This window comes from Varroa jacobsoni, unplaced genomic scaffold (assembly GCF_002532875.2).
Source record: "Varroa jacobsoni isolate VJ856 unplaced genomic scaffold, vjacob_1.0 scaffold_267, whole genome shotgun sequence".
NCBI classification, from domain to species: Eukaryota; Metazoa; Arthropoda; class Arachnida; order Mesostigmata; family Varroidae; genus Varroa; species Varroa jacobsoni.
The window spans coordinates 79858-99213 of record NW_019213169.1 but is presented as its reverse complement, the minus strand read 5'-3'; the positions used below and the strand labels follow the sequence as shown (position 1 = coordinate 99213).

The following is a 19356-nucleotide window of genomic DNA, read 5'->3' as shown; positions in this document are numbered from 1 at the left end:
GTTTATAGCAAAAAAAAAAAGCTGACCCCCTTGAGGAAACCGCAAGCCATTTCAATCACCCATTAAATACAGTAAATACTTAACTGAATCCTTTTTTTTTTAATTGTTTAGTATTATTATAGTGTAATGCTTGCGAATGAATGAATTATTTTGGTTGTCCGAGTGAAATGATTGGATGATTTCAAGAGTAACAAGTCGGAATCAATCGGAAATTATGGTAGTAATATATAGGTTTTAAGCTCTTCGAAAATGATAATTATTCATTCAGTTAAGCTTCGCACATATAAACAGTTACTTATTATTCCGGCGCGTTCATCAGTTGTTGTAATGAAAGGCAGTATTATTACTACTGTTTATTTACCTATTTATTATTAGAGGGTTGTCATCACTGAAGCAAAAAATGAAATAACTGCTAAATAACGGAGGAAAATCAGTAACATCTTACTACACCGGTAGACATCGCGCGACCAGGTTATTAAATACCTAGATACACACCCGATAGGATTCACTGTCCGACGACGATAACAGCTAACGCGCGAATTTTTGCCCCTTTTAGGCAATGATGCGATTTCTAAGTTATAGTACGTTTTGCCAATTCCAAACTTTATTACCATACACGTGCCTGAGAGAGAGAACGTCACACGAATCGGTAGGCCGTGCCGACGCATAATACTCGCTTGTAGATTTCTTTCCCTTTCGTGTTTATACGCGAACGAGGGAAACGGATCGTTAAGGAACGCCAACTGAAGTACTATTATAATATAAGGAATGATATACGCACGAAGAGTATAGAATAAGACCGAGCAAAAGACTAACGATGAAGAACGCCGATCGCGTGGTTTCAAGGTCTTGAATGCGGTGAGACGATACATAATACGATTATTGTATTCCAAAAGTAGAAGGCTATGGGGTAATACTGCAATTTTTCGGGGAATATTGATTTATTACGGCGTTGACGTATCAATGTTTAGTGATGAGAAAGGACAGACAACTAGATATTCGAGATGATGTAGCCCTGTGGTTTTGCTCATGGATAACTGCTCATATCTACGTCCCAATGCTCTCTGTTCTACAATTACCTGCCGACTCCGTTCTGAGGCCATTAATAAGGGCCTGATACATAAATAACAAACATATTGGAAAAATATGTTTCTATGGTCTTTCAACTATTAATACTTGTTCAGTTATTGTTTTTGTTCATCCTCAGCTTTCTCGTTTCTCTTCGGTACTTGTCTTCCTTATAAACTTCTGTATGTAACGATATAGCTTCTTTTTCCCGAATAATCCAAATGATAAATAAAAAGCGGATGAATACTGAAAGATTGACGGCAATAAATAAATAAATATGAAGTTCGTATAATTTGCAATGTTTTTTCACTCACTAATAGTTAATAATAACTAACGACTTGTTTATAATATTTAGTGAATAATTAGCGGTATCTTAAGAGCAATGTATTTATGTGAATGATGGATGACGACCGTTCTACATGCGACGGCATATTCAAATAAATAAAAGCAAAACAGGCAAGGTGGGTATTCCCCTTACGTGATACCTCAGCAAGTGTACGCTATTTTTTTTTTATCAGTAACACCTTTCCAGCATAGTTCGAGCGTATTTGGTAATAACAGGATGATTCATTGAGTGGCCGCCTTAACCTTCTATATAATAAATGTAATTAAAAAGTTTAACAATCCTACCGCTGACTGTAGTCGCGCGACTGTTGTAGAGCGTATCATTAGTCCTAGCAAAGAATGCGGGGAACCCACCGTGAACGCTTTCCGAAAAGGGAGACATTTTGTATCTAAGAAAAAAGGCCAGAGTGATAAGAAATACCTGAGGTTGTCGATGAGAAACGTAGAGATCTGTCGTTATCCGCGCATTCTGTCTCTGATGAGGGGTTTTCCAATTCCCATTTTAACATGCAACAAGTCAATGTGTAATAACACGAATCTTAATCGTTGTGTATTTAAGGTAGTAAACAGTATAGCCACTGCACTTAAGGTCGTATTAGCGGGACTTGCTAGAGCAATCTATCATTTAGATCCCGAGGGGCTTTTGTTGACACGTTGTCCAAGTTTATTAAGTTTATCTTAGAGGAAGTCAAGATATGGTACTTGAAGTGACAGTAAGGGATAGTTCAGGTTCATATATACGAAAAATCACCCGCCTTCGAGGGTAAATCGCTCATGGGCTAGATATTTGAATTACCTGTACATGCGATCAGATGCCAATGTGACCCTTTATGCCGTCATAATAAAATATGCAATTTCAAATGCGTCGAGAACATTGGTCGTGGCAAATGGTTAAGGTGGATCATAAGATTTACTTGATCTCATATTGTTCCATCAACGTGCACTCATCTGGCAGGAATAAAACAATGCATACGCTTAGTGAGCGTACTCAACGCTCGTACACGCCACTCTCCGAAACCATGTTCAAGATGTTTTCTTTTTCTTTTTCAATAGTATTCCAATGAACGATATAGAAACAGTATTTGAATAGCTCATTCAACATGTAAATCACTATGTTTTCTTAGAGAAGGGACGTACTCGGTACACCGTTATTTCCTTAGGTTCTCAAAAAAATGTTCGCCTTTGAAAAATAACGACACTCTACTACGTTATGTTAAACGAACTCAGTGCGAAGTTGGTTGCACGACAGGGGGTGTATGACGGTTACTATTAAGCATGTTTATCTCGGCGCGTGGTTTGAACAAGCGCTATATCTCAGCGCTGCTTAATGTTCCATTTTTTTCTTCTAACTTGCATTTAAGTTAATGTATAGCTCAAAAGAAAAGCTGCTGCTCGCATAGAGAAATTTTTTTTCCAAAAACCAGTTTTCACATCTATAGCGCTTTTGCTATTGATGTATTTGTATTCCTTTAGAGTACATCTTAGTAAAGGTCTAACATCGATTCTTTTGAAAGAATGTTTAGGGGAATACGCCCTACCTTTCATTGCATAAAGTAGTCTGTATGATGATTTCTGATATGTCGGAAGTTTTCAAGTAACAGCTACCGAGAAAGCCTTCTCACAGTAGAAGAACGTTAAGGAATAAAAGAATCATCGCTTCCTTACGGCAGCCTGTTTTCGATCTGTGGAACAACGACGCCGCAGCCGGTGCTCTTCCAGCGCCCCGTATAACTTTCCTACCGAGCGCTTACCGCCGTTGCTTTTAGTGGGGTATCGAAGACATCTCCTCGCCTCTTCGGTTACTACGACAAGACCCTTTCCTCCAGATTAGCCGCGCGCGGCAGGAGGCTTGCACAGTCGATGCATCGAACAACAGCACCAGCAGCCAGATCTATTATAGATAGATTGTTGGTGATTGAGGCCAAGACCAGGAAGTTCGATGCGGCAGTGCGTGCATGAACTTCACAGATTTCGTGTGTGCATAACTCGTAGAGTTCAGATAGATCGCTCCACGGATTTGTCAGATATACAGCATACAACAGTTGACCCTCATCAGTACTCGTCAGTGCTCAAAACGGTGTAGAGATTATTCAATAGCGCTTGTTTCTTCCTGACTGGTGCTCAATATGCGGTGGCTTTACCCCACAATAGTGTGCCTTCTAATCAGTATTGGGGTTTCCCAAGATACCGAGGATACGGCTCAAGTAACGAGGGAGATGGAAGACGCTAACACAGAATTTAAAGAGACGACAACGATAGATCCAGGTCCAGATCCAGCAAACCCATTCAAATATTATGCCGAAAGGCAGGAAAAGTTCATCAAAGCTGTGTCGAGTGATGTAATGGAGTATGTCGCCCCGCACTTCATAAAAAATCTTCATGAGTTAAACATTACCGGAGACTGTACATACGGACTGCTTAAATTCTTGTTCGGCCTTAAAAAATTTAGGCCTTGGTCTATCCAGAGTAAGTCTGCCGCCCTTCATATATTTCAATATAGTGCAAAAAGAGCCTTTCAACTGATTTAGTAGCAGGTATAGGATCCGTCGCTCTAAGTTAACATAGAAGCCTATTGTCTGCGGTGCCATTCAATGTGTTACACTACACAAAGCATTTGATTTTGCTTCCTGGACAAGATGACTGTCATAGACTTTTAAATAAAATTTACGCATTTTGCACGTATCTTCTCATCGAGTTGTGGCACGCATAAAAATGGCCTTCAGATTTTGCCGCATTTATAAACATTCAAAAAACAGTTTTAAACGGATCTCAAAAAACTTTTGTTATATGCTTAACGTGGCAGATGGCATTTATATATATACACACACCTATATATATATATATATAGTAATTAGGGTCTTTTTTCAGTTAGTTGGTAACTGATCTCTAACCAGTTCCAAGAGAAGTCAGGAAAAAATACATCGTCAATTTCTGTATGGAATAATTTTAGCGGAGGCATTGAGATTAAATTAAGTTTGATAATAGTGACTGCGATCTACAGTGACTAGGTAGTGCTCAGGCCTAATCATGTTCAGCATTTGGCCTTCGAAATATAAAACGACATTTCCAGAATGGGGTAACGTATACTATGATATTTATAATACATGGAAACAAGCAAATTCCATCCGTAGAATATACGGTACCGGCTTAATCAACAGCTGACACTGCAATGCTTCGCCGATTAACAAGTTTTAAGCTCTTATTTAACAGACTAACGTTTATTAAACATTCAGTTGGGATGTTCTGTTTTCTGAAAGCGGGAATATCTTCAGCATCAGTGGTCATCGGCTTGAATAACTGAGATCTGGTGACTGACCGAGACACTGGCGAGTACGATTGATCTGCACCAAGCCGAGATCCTTGGCGTCGAAAGTGACTCTGCAGGCAACCATCAACTATCCAAGTAGTAGACGAAGTTAAAAGGAGGAAACCATTTGAAAAATGCCTGTTTCGTATACATATACGAGTAGCATAACATACAAACGCTCGATGGTCTGCTGCCCTTTGACGTCGAGTATTGCCCTCGGAAGTATAGAGTGTTACCGTTTGTTGTTATTAATCAACGAGAGATTCATTCAATTTAATTTATTATCTAAATACTTATAAAGCGAATAATCTTAATATTTGAAACGTGAATCAGGCATCCCTGATCCCACTTATACTTTTAGTCCAAATACTGTTAACTTTCGTTGCATTATATTTATATTCGGATACTTAGCGCTTTTTCGCCTCGATTGTAAGGGGGCCAGACTGGACAGACTTCCGGCTCATGCATTACCTGCTTTCAACTATCGACGCGCTTGTTGGACTCCGACGACACCTTCCTCATAATTCATTTCGGGTGTCACAGGGTCGGCAATTTCTACTTATTATACCTACATGTATGCTAACAAATAAGAATTTATTCAGTTATTACTATCCAGTTTGCCAAACCCTCTTTATGATACGGTCACAATCTGCCTGCCGCTTCGAGAAATCAATTAGCTTGGCTTTTTTTCCGACTTGTCGCTCTATAGAAATTTGTTGCTGTCGGAATCTGTTGAGTTAGATTTCCGATTTGGACGACGTCACCCTTCAGTAGAGTTGAGGAACTCTTTTTCTCGCAGTGGGTAGATATTTTCTGTTTAATTTTAATAGTGTAGGGGTTTCGTATATAAGCTACCCTACCTTAGCAGGTGGACAATCATCGGATTTGCTCAAACGAGGAAATAGATGACAGTCGATGGATAAGATTATGTTCAGTTGCGCTGGTACCTGACAGATCTAGCATAGATATTCTTGCACCTACTAGTTCAATGCCATTTTTGCTCATCTTTGAGAAGGTCCTCGAATGTTTTCACGATGGTAATTTGTAAACTTCTATTCGATTTTCAGAGCTTTCTTTACATTTGGATTATAACATATATTTGTGTTAAGTTACGAATTATTTTCAGACACAACGTCATTGATTCTATACTGCCATAAAAATCGACAATTCTGCGAGTCAACTCGTATCAAGTTCAACGTTCGTAAGCGTTATAGGGCTATAGTTGTGGTTGTTATATATAAACGCTATATTGTTTTTCGAAGATGTCACAAATTCGGTGCCCAGTTAGCCATCATTGACCGGCTAGCCCAAAGGCCACGTGTTTGAGTAACTTGACAAGTTATCAAACTCTAGTCAACGATTTACAAACGTCTTCTATTATTTAGCAGGATGTTTTAATTTAGCTTTGTCTATAAGCCTCCTGTGGTATTAAAAAAAAAACTGTCAAACGATTCCCGTTATAGTGAGCGTTTCTATCAACGTAGAACAGTCGTAATAATATTAATAATCACAGGAATGAGTATTCTGGGTGATCTCGTAAATTTTGCCCGGTATATAAATTATATAGACCCATATGTGTTTATATCAGATATTATAGTTGTACAAGCATAAAAACGTACTGCTGCAAACGCTTTGAACTCCCTTTGAGGAAACAAAATAAGCGCATTGAAGTTCGTCTTTGTCTGACGCAGTGAGTTCCATAGCGTGTGTAACCCCAGAAATATTCAGAAGCAATAGTATGAACATGTCACCAAAAGCTTGTTATTTATTCATTTTCTTATTAGTGCTTTTGACACTGATCCGACATCATTTCGAGTTCCGTCAGACATAAGACAACGACTTTATTCGCAAACGCTGTTTATTATTGCAGTGCGTTTAAACGACAACAAAGTAAAGTACGTATTTATACTATAATGCTCTATGTTCCATCCCCAGCTTAAATCCCTCCAATCAAATAAACAGTGGTCCTTGAAGCTTAAATTTGTTACTTCATCGCTGGGATATTTAGCCTATATCTTCTTTTGTACCTATACCTGGGTCGTTGCGGATCTGCTGTTTTTTAGGTCGAAGCTAACACTCGGAAAGCGTAGTGTTGCATACTGAAACAAAAACAAAAATATCTTTAACAGGGAGTAGAGGAACACAAGCGGCTACTGTTTGGCATAAAGAAGAGCTCTTTTCTATTTGATCGACGATGTCCAAATGAAAAAAAAAAAGCAGGCGCAATAGCAAGCAATGACACAGAGCCAAGAAGATAAAGTGGTGTTTTCTCTGTCCCGAGGAGAATGAAAGAAAAAACAGACGGAAATTTACATTCGACATTGTGCTATGTAGAATTCGCAGCGGATATTTAGTAGTTAATGAAAATTTACTGTCCCAACGAGCTACGCCATCTTGCCACGGCGGCGGCGGCGGCGTTCTTGCGGCAATCTGCTCATTGAGTGCGATGTTAGACAATAAATATTTTTACGGAAGCGTATTTTCATCATCTACCCATATTCAGTCGCCATCGTAACAAGGTTTTGGTATCTAAGTTAGTTGAAAAACATGTAATGGTGGTTGATTGAGGAAGAAGGTTCGAAAACCTGGTCTCGTCTTATTGCTGTTTAATGGAAATTCATTAAAGCTGTTGGTTATACCAAAATGCTTGCGGATCCTTTTGCCCTTGAACATCGTTTGATACCTTCCAGTCGAATTTAGAAGGCTTCGAGTCCTAGTACTGTGGCCAAAAAAATCGCCAGATTATACGTTAAAGTAAACACTACTACAAGGTGCGAAGTTATTATTTACCGTACACATATATATATATATACATCACGCTTTTCATGGATATATAAATGCCATGCGAAAACTATTTGCTAACAGATTTATTAACTTAAAGTCCAGCCGAGCTCTAAATCTACTTGCGTATATATATATATATATATATATATATATATATATGCCAAACTAGATTTCATTTTGCCCTGTGCGCCTTGATAGCTATGTCGTTGGAAATAACTTATGACATCAATGTCCAAGGTACACACATTACTTGTTATATTGTATAATTATATACAGAACTTACGGATAAACCCAGTAATATAAATGCAGATATGAGTGCCTGTAAGGTGTTTACATCCGCATTTTATTTCGTAATCTAATCGGCCTCTTCCTGATGTCATGCGATTATTACATGCATAACCTGTGTAATAGGCCAAGAAGTCACTGTGAAGGCGGTAACGAAGGATGTGTTCTGCTTGGCAGGTGAATAGTTTCCGAGCTTTATTTCAAATGCCACATTAATCAAATAGAATCGTGCCATTTTATAGGTATTAGTGTGCTTGGCCTGACTGATGGGTATTTCCCGAAAATGAAAGCGTGCCACAACGTGGGCACGAGTTTAAAGAGCGATAAAACAATCAAATAGATTTATGTATACCGACTAACGTCCTTTGTTCTCTTCTTTGTTTTTTCCTCATTGGCCCTGTGTTTGGTTTCCCAATACCCCACATCTCTATATTTGTGTTCGGTTTCACACAAGAGAAGAGAATTTGGTCGATGATGGGGCTGCATCATCTTTCGTTACCACCTTTTAGCTCCGCAGAAAAAACCGAAGTCAGTTCTGGCCCATGTACTGCCGCTGGTGACTTGTAGCTGTTTGAGGTAGCTCGGGAGGTGAACATGTTGGGTCCGTAGTAGCACATAAATATGCCTTATATGTCGTTATTAATTATACTTAATTAGCGTTTCATTTCGGTTAAAATAGGCGCATGCCGTATGGCTGATTGTACTTGTAGCAATCAAAACTTCGTAAGACAAATAGAAACTATAACAACTATTAGTTGAGACACTTTAGAGATACTGTGTTCGAACGCCCTAGAAGGTAGCGCCTAATGCACGAGTACTCACAAAGTTCGGAACGTTAAACCAATCCGCTCTGTGATAAGAAAGTGTATTTAAGCTAGACGAAGACTATGCTTTTTGGAACGTTTTTTTTAAAGAATACCTCTGAATACGCAGAAGTATCTCTGAGCCGAAGATAACGAAACCTATAATTAAATACGCTTTCTACAGAAAGAGATACAGTGTTATGTATCGAATCACTAAAAAGCGCGTTTCGTAATCAAAACGATGCTTAAATTAGAATCGGCTCGCCCGATTGACTTAAATAATTACGCAATCGCCAATGGCAAAAACATATATTCTTTTTTCTGGCCAAACATTCTATTTCAGCGAAGCTGCATTTACGCAACTCCGTCTATTCTTAGACGCAAGCCAGAATCAGAGGCATGGTCACGATGTTGAGCCCCACTTCTTCTCATAATTCCAAAACAGTTTATAGGGGGTTCCACTGTTACTTCTTAAGGCCTCATAAAAAAAAACCTCCTTCGTTTCCCTAACAGTCTTTACTGCCTGTAATATGACAGTGCAATCCACGGCGAACGTGGCGCCATTAGAGGTTTGATCAGTGCTGATACTCGGTGTTCGCGTAACGTCAAAGAAAAATTTGCCTGGTTTCTACGCCGGAAAAGTTTCATGATACTACGACAAATTGTTCCATTAAGATTTTGCCTTCTAATTAGGCTTGTAATGTTGCTCGTTAAAAAAAGATTTGAATAAACACAATGTATGAATACCTAAGTATGCATTTATTCGACAGCCTTTAACCGAGGCCATGGTATACGAACAAGTACTGACTTATCACCCTACACAGGTAGCACAGGTTAAAATGTCTTTAACTATCATTTGTTTGTATTAAAAAGGACCCTCGGCTTTTTAACTATTAATAGCCAAATCTTTTTTGAACAGACTGATGCAGACGATGATTTTTTGGGAGGGAAGGAGCACTAAATAGCTTCGAAAATGAGCGAAACTTGAAGCTAGCTTAATAATGTCTGTCTGTGACAGATAAGTAAAATCTTTGTCACCAATTGAACCGCTATTTGGGGTGAATTATACGAAATTTGGTCGTCGTTATTTCTCTGTTAATGAATGGATGTTTTCCAATAATAGTCAGTAGAAAACAAAGGGCATATTTGAAACGGGAGAGATTAACAGACTGAATATCGGTTAGGGAAATTTATCTGTCAGCGGCGCGGAAGGACTTCATCAACCTTACACAAACCGACAAACAGACTTACCAGATTAATGGGAAAGCAGCGATACAATGTAATAACCGAACTAGAAAAAAATGTATCAGATACCCACAGTTTAGCGAGCTACCTCTAGAGATCAGAAAGAGCTGTTTGTAAATGCAAAAGCCGTGAACAATTTCGGTTTCCGATATCGCATTGGCAATTACGCAACGGATGCTGGCAAATAAAGTGAGGCTACCACACAGAAAAAAGACAAAATACTTTATTGGGAAACGCATAGAACACGTTGCGTGATCACCCTTCACAGTCCTCACCTTGTGGGTTCGTGATGTGTCGGATGCAGCGGCTCCTGACGATCGCACTTAATCACATGCTCGTTCCAGCCGGAACAAAATAACGCCAGTCACGTTATTATTATTATTATTACTATATTATAGCGCACGTGTAACCAGGATTCTAGAAGTAAGGCCCGATATCTAGCTAAGTTCCAAGGTTAGTCTTATACGTTCGTGTTATAATATTACATATTAAGCCTAAGATATTTTGGCAGAAAAAAAAAATAGACAAACAGATGAACTGTCTGAGCGAAGCCACGGTTATCAAAAAGCGTTTCGAAAGTTAGATTTAAGGTATAAAGATAAATTGGTTAAATTAGGGCCATGCATAACTTACATAATTATTGTTACAGATAACGTTAACCTAGGTACCTAGATAGTTGATACTTTCGACAAATTCCAGGTATATAGTACTTACTAGACCGCTCTTGACTTAATCGCGCTCGGATCAATGTCAACCTGCTTCAATCTGAAAAAACGGACACTTCAATTATGATTATATTTTTCGAAGTTTTGAAGCCGTCGAAGTTGGAAATTAAGCTAGATTTAGCAAGAGTTTTCGCCAGCGGCATAAATACGATGCACTGTCTTATTATGCCGCTATAAACCTATAAACATGTCGTGTTTAACGTTACCGAACGCAAGTACCCTCAGAGATGTTATTTGTGTTGTTTGTGCAACTCTTTAATTCATGCGTGATATATTTCATTAGAAATATTTTTCTGGAGCCACAAGGTTGACGACATTAAGCATCGATAATAACAATGACGGATTTCCTCCGGAACGATGTTTGGCTGTACCTATTCTTTTAGAAAATTGCCCTGACATGTCCTAATGTGCGTTTCATGCATGAAGTGGTATGCAAGAAAATGGAAAAAGAGGTTTACAGCACAAGAAGGCTATTGATTTCCATGCGATACTATTATATTGTAAGGCCGCTGTGGCATAAAACCATACAGTTCCAATTCAGTACATCACTTGGGGATATCTGAGAAACAAATTTGTTTGTTTCTGAAGCGGCAGATTTAACAGCAATCGCTATTTACGTAACGGAAGAAAGACGCATCAGCTAATTGGCAATCATATTCTAGCAAGGCGGAAAGCGGAGATTTTCAGTAGCTGTAGTGTGGTTGAATTCACTTTCTAGCATTATACTTAAGCGGGCTGGTTTAGAAAATGTCATAGGCGCCACAATCATATATCAGATCCACCATAGTTGCTGAAACATTGCGAGATCAAAGGGGAACGAAATCCGACTTGTGAAACACATTGTTTCATTTTAGTGTTTATAAAGTATAACTGTTGCTATAATAACAAATGATGACGCTAATTATCGTCATTGTATAGGTTAACACCGAAAATGCTGGCCTCATTCTCGCACCAGTCTCAAATCTAATGTACCTCAAATATATATATAAGAAGAAGCCTCGAGCTCGATAAATGTACCGTTAGTTCTTCGTTTATTAAAAAAGTCGTCATGTTATAGGAAATCACGAACGAAGTAATTAGCTACCTGGATAAATATGCGTTACATTATGATTTACTTAAAAAAAAAACAAGTAAATAGGAGTGAGGCGTGCAGCAACGGTACGGTCCCCGGTACGAGACGAAGTCGGGTTTGTCTATACCCTATGGATCTAAACCTGAACCACGGTGTGTCTCTAAAATTAGCAGGTAAATACGTTAGCCAATCAGCTATCACGGGGACGTACCAGAGCCTAAAATATATAAAGCGTATATTAATTTAGTAAGGATTCTCTGATGTAATCCATCCTCTGTGTAAGGACCGGCATCATTTATTTTGATTCACTGCATCTTGACGAAGTTCTGGAGGATATTTCGATCTTCTGTACACGAATAGATTAACCATTTGGCCATAGTTCCTCGGGCAAATGATAGTATCATCAAGTGTCACCTATCTGATCAGGCAGTAGTTGCTGGACTAGATATTATCATTAAGTTAATATTCTCATAACGAGCAATGCTAAAAAGATCCCATCATTACTACATACCCACATGATTGATTAACTTGAAGTGCATAATTTCAGATGATTTTTGTAGATTTATTCCGGTAAACATTCTCTCCTGAATTCCTTTGAGATACTTAATTGTGTTTTCATTTATGTTTTTCAATTCAAATGACTTTCTGTCACAAAACAGACCGATTCCAGTTTATGGCTATAGTGAACACATACACAATGAGTAAGCAAACAACTGCTTTAAGCAAACTTGAAAAAACTATGAGCATAAATAGGCGTTTAGCGTATAGTTCGGGACTGATTGAACTTAATTAATACTTGGAGTACGATACAGGTTAGAAATATTATAGGATAGTCACAGCAATACAAGTCTGATCTTCGACGCTATAGCGCATCTTTCTTCTATAATTATCAATTTCTCTCATTTTTTTTTTCTTTACATAGTTAGCATTTGTACATGCTTAAAAAGCACCCGCTTAACTATGTGTGTAGACCTTAATAGGGTTATTTTTTTTTTAAAGAAAATGTTTAGTTAATTCCTGGAATATAGCAGGTCTCGCTCGCTTTAGGTGGCTACACCTTTTGGTTTGTTTTCTGAAAGTTCTGCCGGTGTTTCGTAAGTGCTATGAAAAAAATATCGGTAACCGTTTTACAGTAGCAAATAGGCAAAGATGTGGATAAGTAATAATCTGCACCGGAATAAGCAATCTATCGGAAGCTGGCGAACGCTCAATACAGCTATAAGGCTGTTTCCCACGCTGATTTAACAGCGGCGATGGGTTTCTCAGTCGCGCGTCCTGTCTGCACACATCACTGCAGTCGTGAAAGCTGGCACTTCCGTTTACCTCCTGCCTTCACAATGTTAACCTTTACGGAAGAAATGTGTATACAAGCCAAATCACATGTTATCAATTGCTTCATAACATTTTCTGTGCCTGAATGGCTCAGAACAAAGGTTGATAATTGATGCAGTGATTTTCAAGATTCGTTATGGGATACGATAGAGCTACGATGCTTATGCTTCGACAATGTTTTCGCGTGCTACTTGCGTTATATTAGGACCGCCAGAACTCAACATGTATGTCTATTTAAATACCGTATGAAAGCCATATAGAGGGCATACGATGAGTCTATATACAACTGATGCTAAGGATGTACTTTCTTTTTTTTTAAATATCACTCAATTGAAATTCTCTATTTTTTCTATTTTTCTATTCCTCTTCGTCATAGATGCGAACACTGCATTCAAATAAAGCTACTTAGTACAACAAGTGTAGCATCAGCTTAATATGTCTTAACGTACTTAAACAGTTGTTTCGTGATTTTATTATAATTGCATTACCGTCACAAATATTCTCTTTACTATGAGGATGTCTCGCTCTGCCGGGTCGCGGGTCTGCCATGTGTAAGAGCCTTGTTAAAAAAGCGGAACAAGGCCGCATTCGAAGACAATAGTGTGAACTTGTCGCTGCACTATGTACATGCATGCATGCATGCACGGCTTTATCGTTTGTGCCAGTGATTGTGTGTTGTCAGTTGCGATCTGTCAGCGTGTGCCAGGCTGCGTGGACTTTTTCCTACTGTTTTGACTATTGTAACCCACACTTGAACGGGCAGCAAAAGACGAAACGTAGCTGACCTTTCGATTTGTTTACTTTACGTTCGTATAAACCGTGGCGCACAGCGGCTGCGTGGCGAAGGCAGTTATTAACTTCCGCTAGTCAATCAGGACTGCCAACATAGACGTCATCGCCAAAATGCAGAATGGACTGAACCAAAGACCAAATAGTTTTCGGAGATGAAGTAGAAGAAACTGAAGAACGCAGACGAAAAAAAAACGGGGGTTCCGTTGGTTAGAAGTTTTCCCAAGCGCCGTACTAAGGTACCGGTAGTTGCTGGGTCACTACTACTACTACTACTACTACTACTGCCAACCCTATTCATTTGCAGTTATTCACAAGAATAAATCTGTCACCGTGACGTGTCCCAATTTTGTTCGGCTAGCATATTGTTCTTTGAAAGAGCTTTCTAAAGTGATGCCTAGAAAACACGGGGACATATAGGATAACTAGAGTATCGAGGGTGCCTCCATGCGGATATGGAAGAAAATGCGTACAGATAACGCATTGTTTAATTATCGTTCATGCCGATAATTTTTCTATGGGTAGTGTTGTGAACATAGCACTAGCATGGCATGATTTAACGTTTTAGCAATAAACATTTGTGACACTTGTTTAAAACGGCATTTCAAAGGTACATCTAAAAAAATGCATCATCAACTGCGGCACTCTGTGTATAGAAAAAACTTTCATATGCAGCTGTGACCGATCATAAAAAACGTATCTAAAAATAGAGAATACAAGTTATTGTAATGGTGACTATCAGACTGAATTAGCAGTTGAAAAAGACAGAAGAGGGACAATTTTCTAAATTGATTTCAAAAAAGCTTTTACCGGCATTTGAGGCTCCACCTCGTCGTTATTATACTATACATATTTATTGAACTATTTATTTGTGGCGTGGAGTAAATAAGATAGAGATTGTTATTTTTATAGCCCTGCACTTCGAGGCAAGTTACCATCGCTCAATGCACTACGATTACAAATATGTGTCTAAATGTCAGTTGTTCATCTCGAATATACTTTTGATGGATACGAGGTTATGTCGATTGATAAACCGGATAGACCGTTAGCAATTTCTCCACTATAAGTAGTATAAAATGAAGTTAGAAACGATTTAATTTCACTGGCCTTAGTTACTATACTGTGTCTGTAAAGAGTCGTTCGTGGAAGTCGGAGTTCTCACGAGGTATCTGTCTCGGCCAACAGTTCGCACATGCAACGAGTATATATTATAAAAATGGGTATTGTCCATTGATTGTTCAAGGAGAATTTCGAAAAAAAATATTTCATTGCCAGAATTACCTGTACATGTAAATATTTTAAATTCAAGTCTGTTTATAGCAGCACATTAAAAGGAAAACAGCTGACATTATCCCAAAGCATGTAGACCTTTTCATTATTGACGAAACTAAAGAACCCTGCGTACCTTATATTATGCAATTGTAAATCTTTTCTTCTGTAAATCGCCTGTTTTTTCTAAGTAATTTAAAAATTTTTTTCATAAATGCAAAATTCTTAGTGTGCCTCTGTCCGCTTTCTGGATAGAGAAATAACGAAGGCTATTATTTCTGTAATCTTTATTTGCGCAATCTTGAACACGACATGTTTCCACGACACGTACATGGCGCAAGGACAGAAAGCGCGTTCGGTTTAAAGCTCAATGATTCAATATTTAACGTAATTAGGATGAGTTACTATTGTCATATTCATTTTTCTTCATTAACAAACACATTTATGGTTTTTGTGCGCCCACCTCAGTCGGCGAATTCGAGCGTACACGTTTGAATATGACAGTGTGAACTGAAAGCTAGAAACAAATTAATTAGATTTGGGCTGCACTGGGTTTCTTCAGGAGTGTAAGCCAATCTTATTCAATTCCAGCAAAATCAACCATGATATTTTAACACTTGAAGCGTACAACGGTGTCCTAGCATTCATCAACTCTGGAACCATTAGGCCAGTCTGTGACACCTGTTTATCACCTGTAGAATACCTCATGCATTACGTTCATCTTCAGCTGAGCATTGACTTATTACTAGGTCCTGCCGGTTTGTGTATTGTAGTTTATAAGAAGCAGAGTTGTAATGGTTGCACCGGGTACGAACCCACTAAAACCAGGAATTTTAATGGGATTGTAGAACTCTAGAAGCCAGTCCGAGAGTCAGCATGGCTGGATAAATAGCTAGTGCTCATTTTTATGTATTTTTTCATTGCAGCTTCTTACATAATAGTATAGTTGACCATAAGGTGACAGGCAATTTCTTCCTGTACATTGCCAAACACAACTACATACAGCCGTACATTGTACGTGTCGGTATAATAATATATTCATATACCCTTGTGATTTCTATCTGAATATAGTGTCAGGCGCACTTTTAGTGGATGATCATGTCAAGCGCCAAGAAGATACTCTAGATATTTCACACCTTTACCATTGTTGTTGTAAATCGTAACTGATTAAGCTCCATCATGTCGTATATGTTGAGATATTTTTTCGAACAAAACTCTTCTTCAAGACTTAGTGAATTAGCAACGATAAGAGCTAGTTGGCACCTTTTGTTGTTGTATATCTTCATCAATTGACGTTTCGATTGTCCCCTATACTGGTAAAGAATTATCTTGCCAACGAGGCATATTGATTCCGCTGATAGACATACTTAAAACAGCCACTATTAATACCTCATGAACGTAAACGAAAGCTCCTTATATTGTGCACCTTATATTAAATAACCTGAATTAGACGTCCAATTAAGAAGTGTAGAAGTTATGGCAGATAAAACAGCAAAAAACACCGAAATACTGAAATGTAGGCGTCTAGAAACGGGTCTCTACGGGTCGACATAATAGGCGAAATATCCGACAGAAACGTAGGTTAGGCATATGGCAGCTGTCGAGGAAACGCCTTAAGGCGTATTGACAGAATCAAAATAAACATACGCCTGGCCACTTCGTTCAATTAACGCGTAAAACGTTTCTTCGTTCATTTTGAGGCAAACGTCATATTGTGTTGCATTAATTACCGATTGTTGAAGTGATTCACTAATTTTTCATTGTAAAAACTACTTGTTATTAATGTTTTTTTTTTCGGTTGTATGTACTTGTTGACTTCACTGAGATCAACACATTGAGTGTGGTGAAACTCAAAATATCTTTCCTTGAGCGAATTAAGCCATCGAGCACTTGCTTCGAATGCGTTTGGACGCTTTATCCCTGCACCTCAGCATTTTTTTTTACTTTTACAGATCAGTAACCCCAGATCTTTACTATTCCATATGTCACCAGATTCCATCGATCGAGCCAGCCTGGTTTATTTCCCTTTTGAATAATTCTGTCAAGCCGGCTATGTAGTTTCCTGTCTCAAGTCCCCATTCATCCTTCCCCGCCCCGCGTGACGTGGTGTGTGTTTGTGCGTGTGTATGTTTGAACGAGGGCATTATGTATGCAGATGGTTTTATGGTAAACGAGAAACACGCGGCAATGGCAATGACTAAACGAATTTTTAAAAGGGAAAAAAACACTTAATAACACGAGAGTTACGACACCGTTGCCAAAAAATGATTTTTCAACAGCCAATTGGTCACAAATTTTTTAGAAAGGTCCTTTTTTAGAGAAACCTTCACAGTAAAGCCTTAGTTTGATGCAGCCCTATCCTATAAGTTGAATGTAGTAGATTTGTCAAGTTCATTTAGAGGAAAAACAAGCATTACCTTTGATCTAAAAAAAAAAGTTACACTCACGAAGATATTGCCTTATCGGAAAAGGGAAAGAGACTGTGAAATTTTCGACTGCTGTCATTTATCTAAATTAGTAATAATATTAGTGGTCTTATTAGATTAGCTTAGCCCTTGAATAGCTACGGAATAATATAACATCTCTCCCCGGATAATTATTACTCATTATCCAGATAATTATCACTTATTATTCAGAGGGAGTCTCACGTTTTACAAGAAAAGTGTATGGCTAGAAGACCTAGCCTACGAATGCTACCGTTGATGATTAGCTTCATTGCAATTTATGAACCTGCCTGATAATTTGTAGCACTATCGAGTGTAAAAGTTGCGCGATATAATTTCCGAAAAAAAAAAAACTGTTCAGCGTCCTAGTAGGTTTCTAATGAACTGATCTCTAAGCTGCGCTTCACTCATGCAATTGTCGGTAATTAAGTTAGAAATACTTTTTCCAAATGCTCTGACTGTAGCTGGCAGTGATGAGAATCGCGCTCTTTAATTGTCAAGTCAGATTAATTTCCTGGTCCTGGTTTTACAGATAAAATAAATTGTTTTGTGTTCGAAGTGCTCGCGAACGAGTGTTCATATTCAGTGTTCCTCGTTGATTGACCTTTTCGGTATTTATTAGTATTGGCAGCTTTCCAATAGGGCGCCTAGGCTGGTTTTACAGAAGTAGAAGAAAGTGACGGTCAATGGATCAGATTATCCGTAACTTCGTTAGCGGTCCCATTGAAAGTGCATGAAATGAACGTTTGCCCGCAAACATGTCGTAATGAATATACAGATACTACGTAGAAATAAAAGAATGACAAATGAGCTTAAATCGCAATGTTCAATATATTCACATAAGATAAAGATCGTATAGCCATTTTCTTGTGTCCGGTTTCTAACGAAGTTCTGAAGCTGCTCAGAGTCGATGTTGTACAGAAACGATTTTGTGTTTGATTTCATATATATCATGGCATTGAATTTATTCGAGCGGTGTCCAGAAGAAGATGGAACCATAAGATTTTTGAACCGCTGATACAAACCGCCGATACGGTATACTCTTACGTTTATCAGACACTTATTAGATAGGGAGCATGAAATGGGTGCACCCTGTCGTGAAATGCACTAAGCTCCACACGTAATCACGAATCATCCGTCCGATATCGACAGCTTCAAGTTCAAATAAAGATTTCTCATCAGAAAAGATCAAAAGCATCATTGGTCTATCAGATGAAACAGTCTGGGTCCAGCAGAATCTGCTCGCTCGCTCACTCAATTCGTAGGATTAGATTTGCCTCCTCTTCAACGTACTCTAGTCGAGGACACAAGGCGCATATTCGGTAAAAAATGGTTGCGAGACGTCGTCGATACCGCTTTCCAAGCAACCTTGCAATGCTTGCTCTTATTTAAAAGGACACGCTACGCATCTGGCGCGATTTGACGGCTAGACGTATTATATATTTTGTGTCATAAAAAAGAAAAAATACTGAATTTTGTTTGGCTTCGCGCATTATGTAGTTCTGATCTGGTTTGGTCTAATTATCACGTGTTCCCTTTTTGCTGAGATACTGAACGGAGAAGCATTTGGTTATCTAGACAATGTAGAAATCCACTATGGCCTAAGTGGACATATCGAAAGCAGAGATGGAGCAGGTGGCGTTGGAAAAGTGTCGCAAAGGTCAGCAGAAGTAATAAATGTTCCGCAGTGCAAGAGTTGTTTTTTTTTTTTATCAACACTGAGCATGACACTGCTGAATGATAGTTGTCTCATGGAAAGCATTATAAATTCGGCGCGGTACTTGTGAGCGAATCTAGTGTTTGTCTTTTCTTATCGAACTGAGGATCTCTGTTGTGCTTATCGAATATAAGAAGGCCAGTATTTTGAGCGGTTTTATATTTATTATAT

The 19356-nt window shown here is 38.5% G+C and overlaps 1 protein-coding gene and 1 long non-coding RNA gene across 2 annotated transcripts in view; one reads left to right on the top strand and one right to left on the bottom strand.

The window, feature by feature from the left end:
- The window catches only part of LOC111258826 (uncharacterized), a 12908-nt gene extending 9787 nt beyond the window's left edge, over positions 1–3121 (bottom strand). The window contains exons 1-2 of the long non-coding RNA XR_002679218.2: positions 2952–3121; positions 1835–1888 (exon numbers count right to left, since the gene is read on the bottom strand). This is a non-coding gene — a long non-coding RNA (uncharacterized LOC111258826). The remainder of the gene's footprint in view (positions 1–1834; positions 1889–2951) is intronic.
- A 144-nt stretch (positions 3122–3265) lies between these two features.
- The window catches only part of LOC111258819 (nose resistant to fluoxetine protein 6), a 39292-nt gene continuing 23201 nt past the window's right edge, over positions 3266–19356 (top strand). Inside the window, exon 1 of the mRNA XM_022830376.2 lies at positions 3266–3879. Within this exon, the coding sequence (XP_022686111.1) occupies positions 3540–3879 (340 nt within the window). The 5' untranslated portion in view covers positions 3266–3539. The remainder of the gene's footprint in view (positions 3880–19356) is intronic.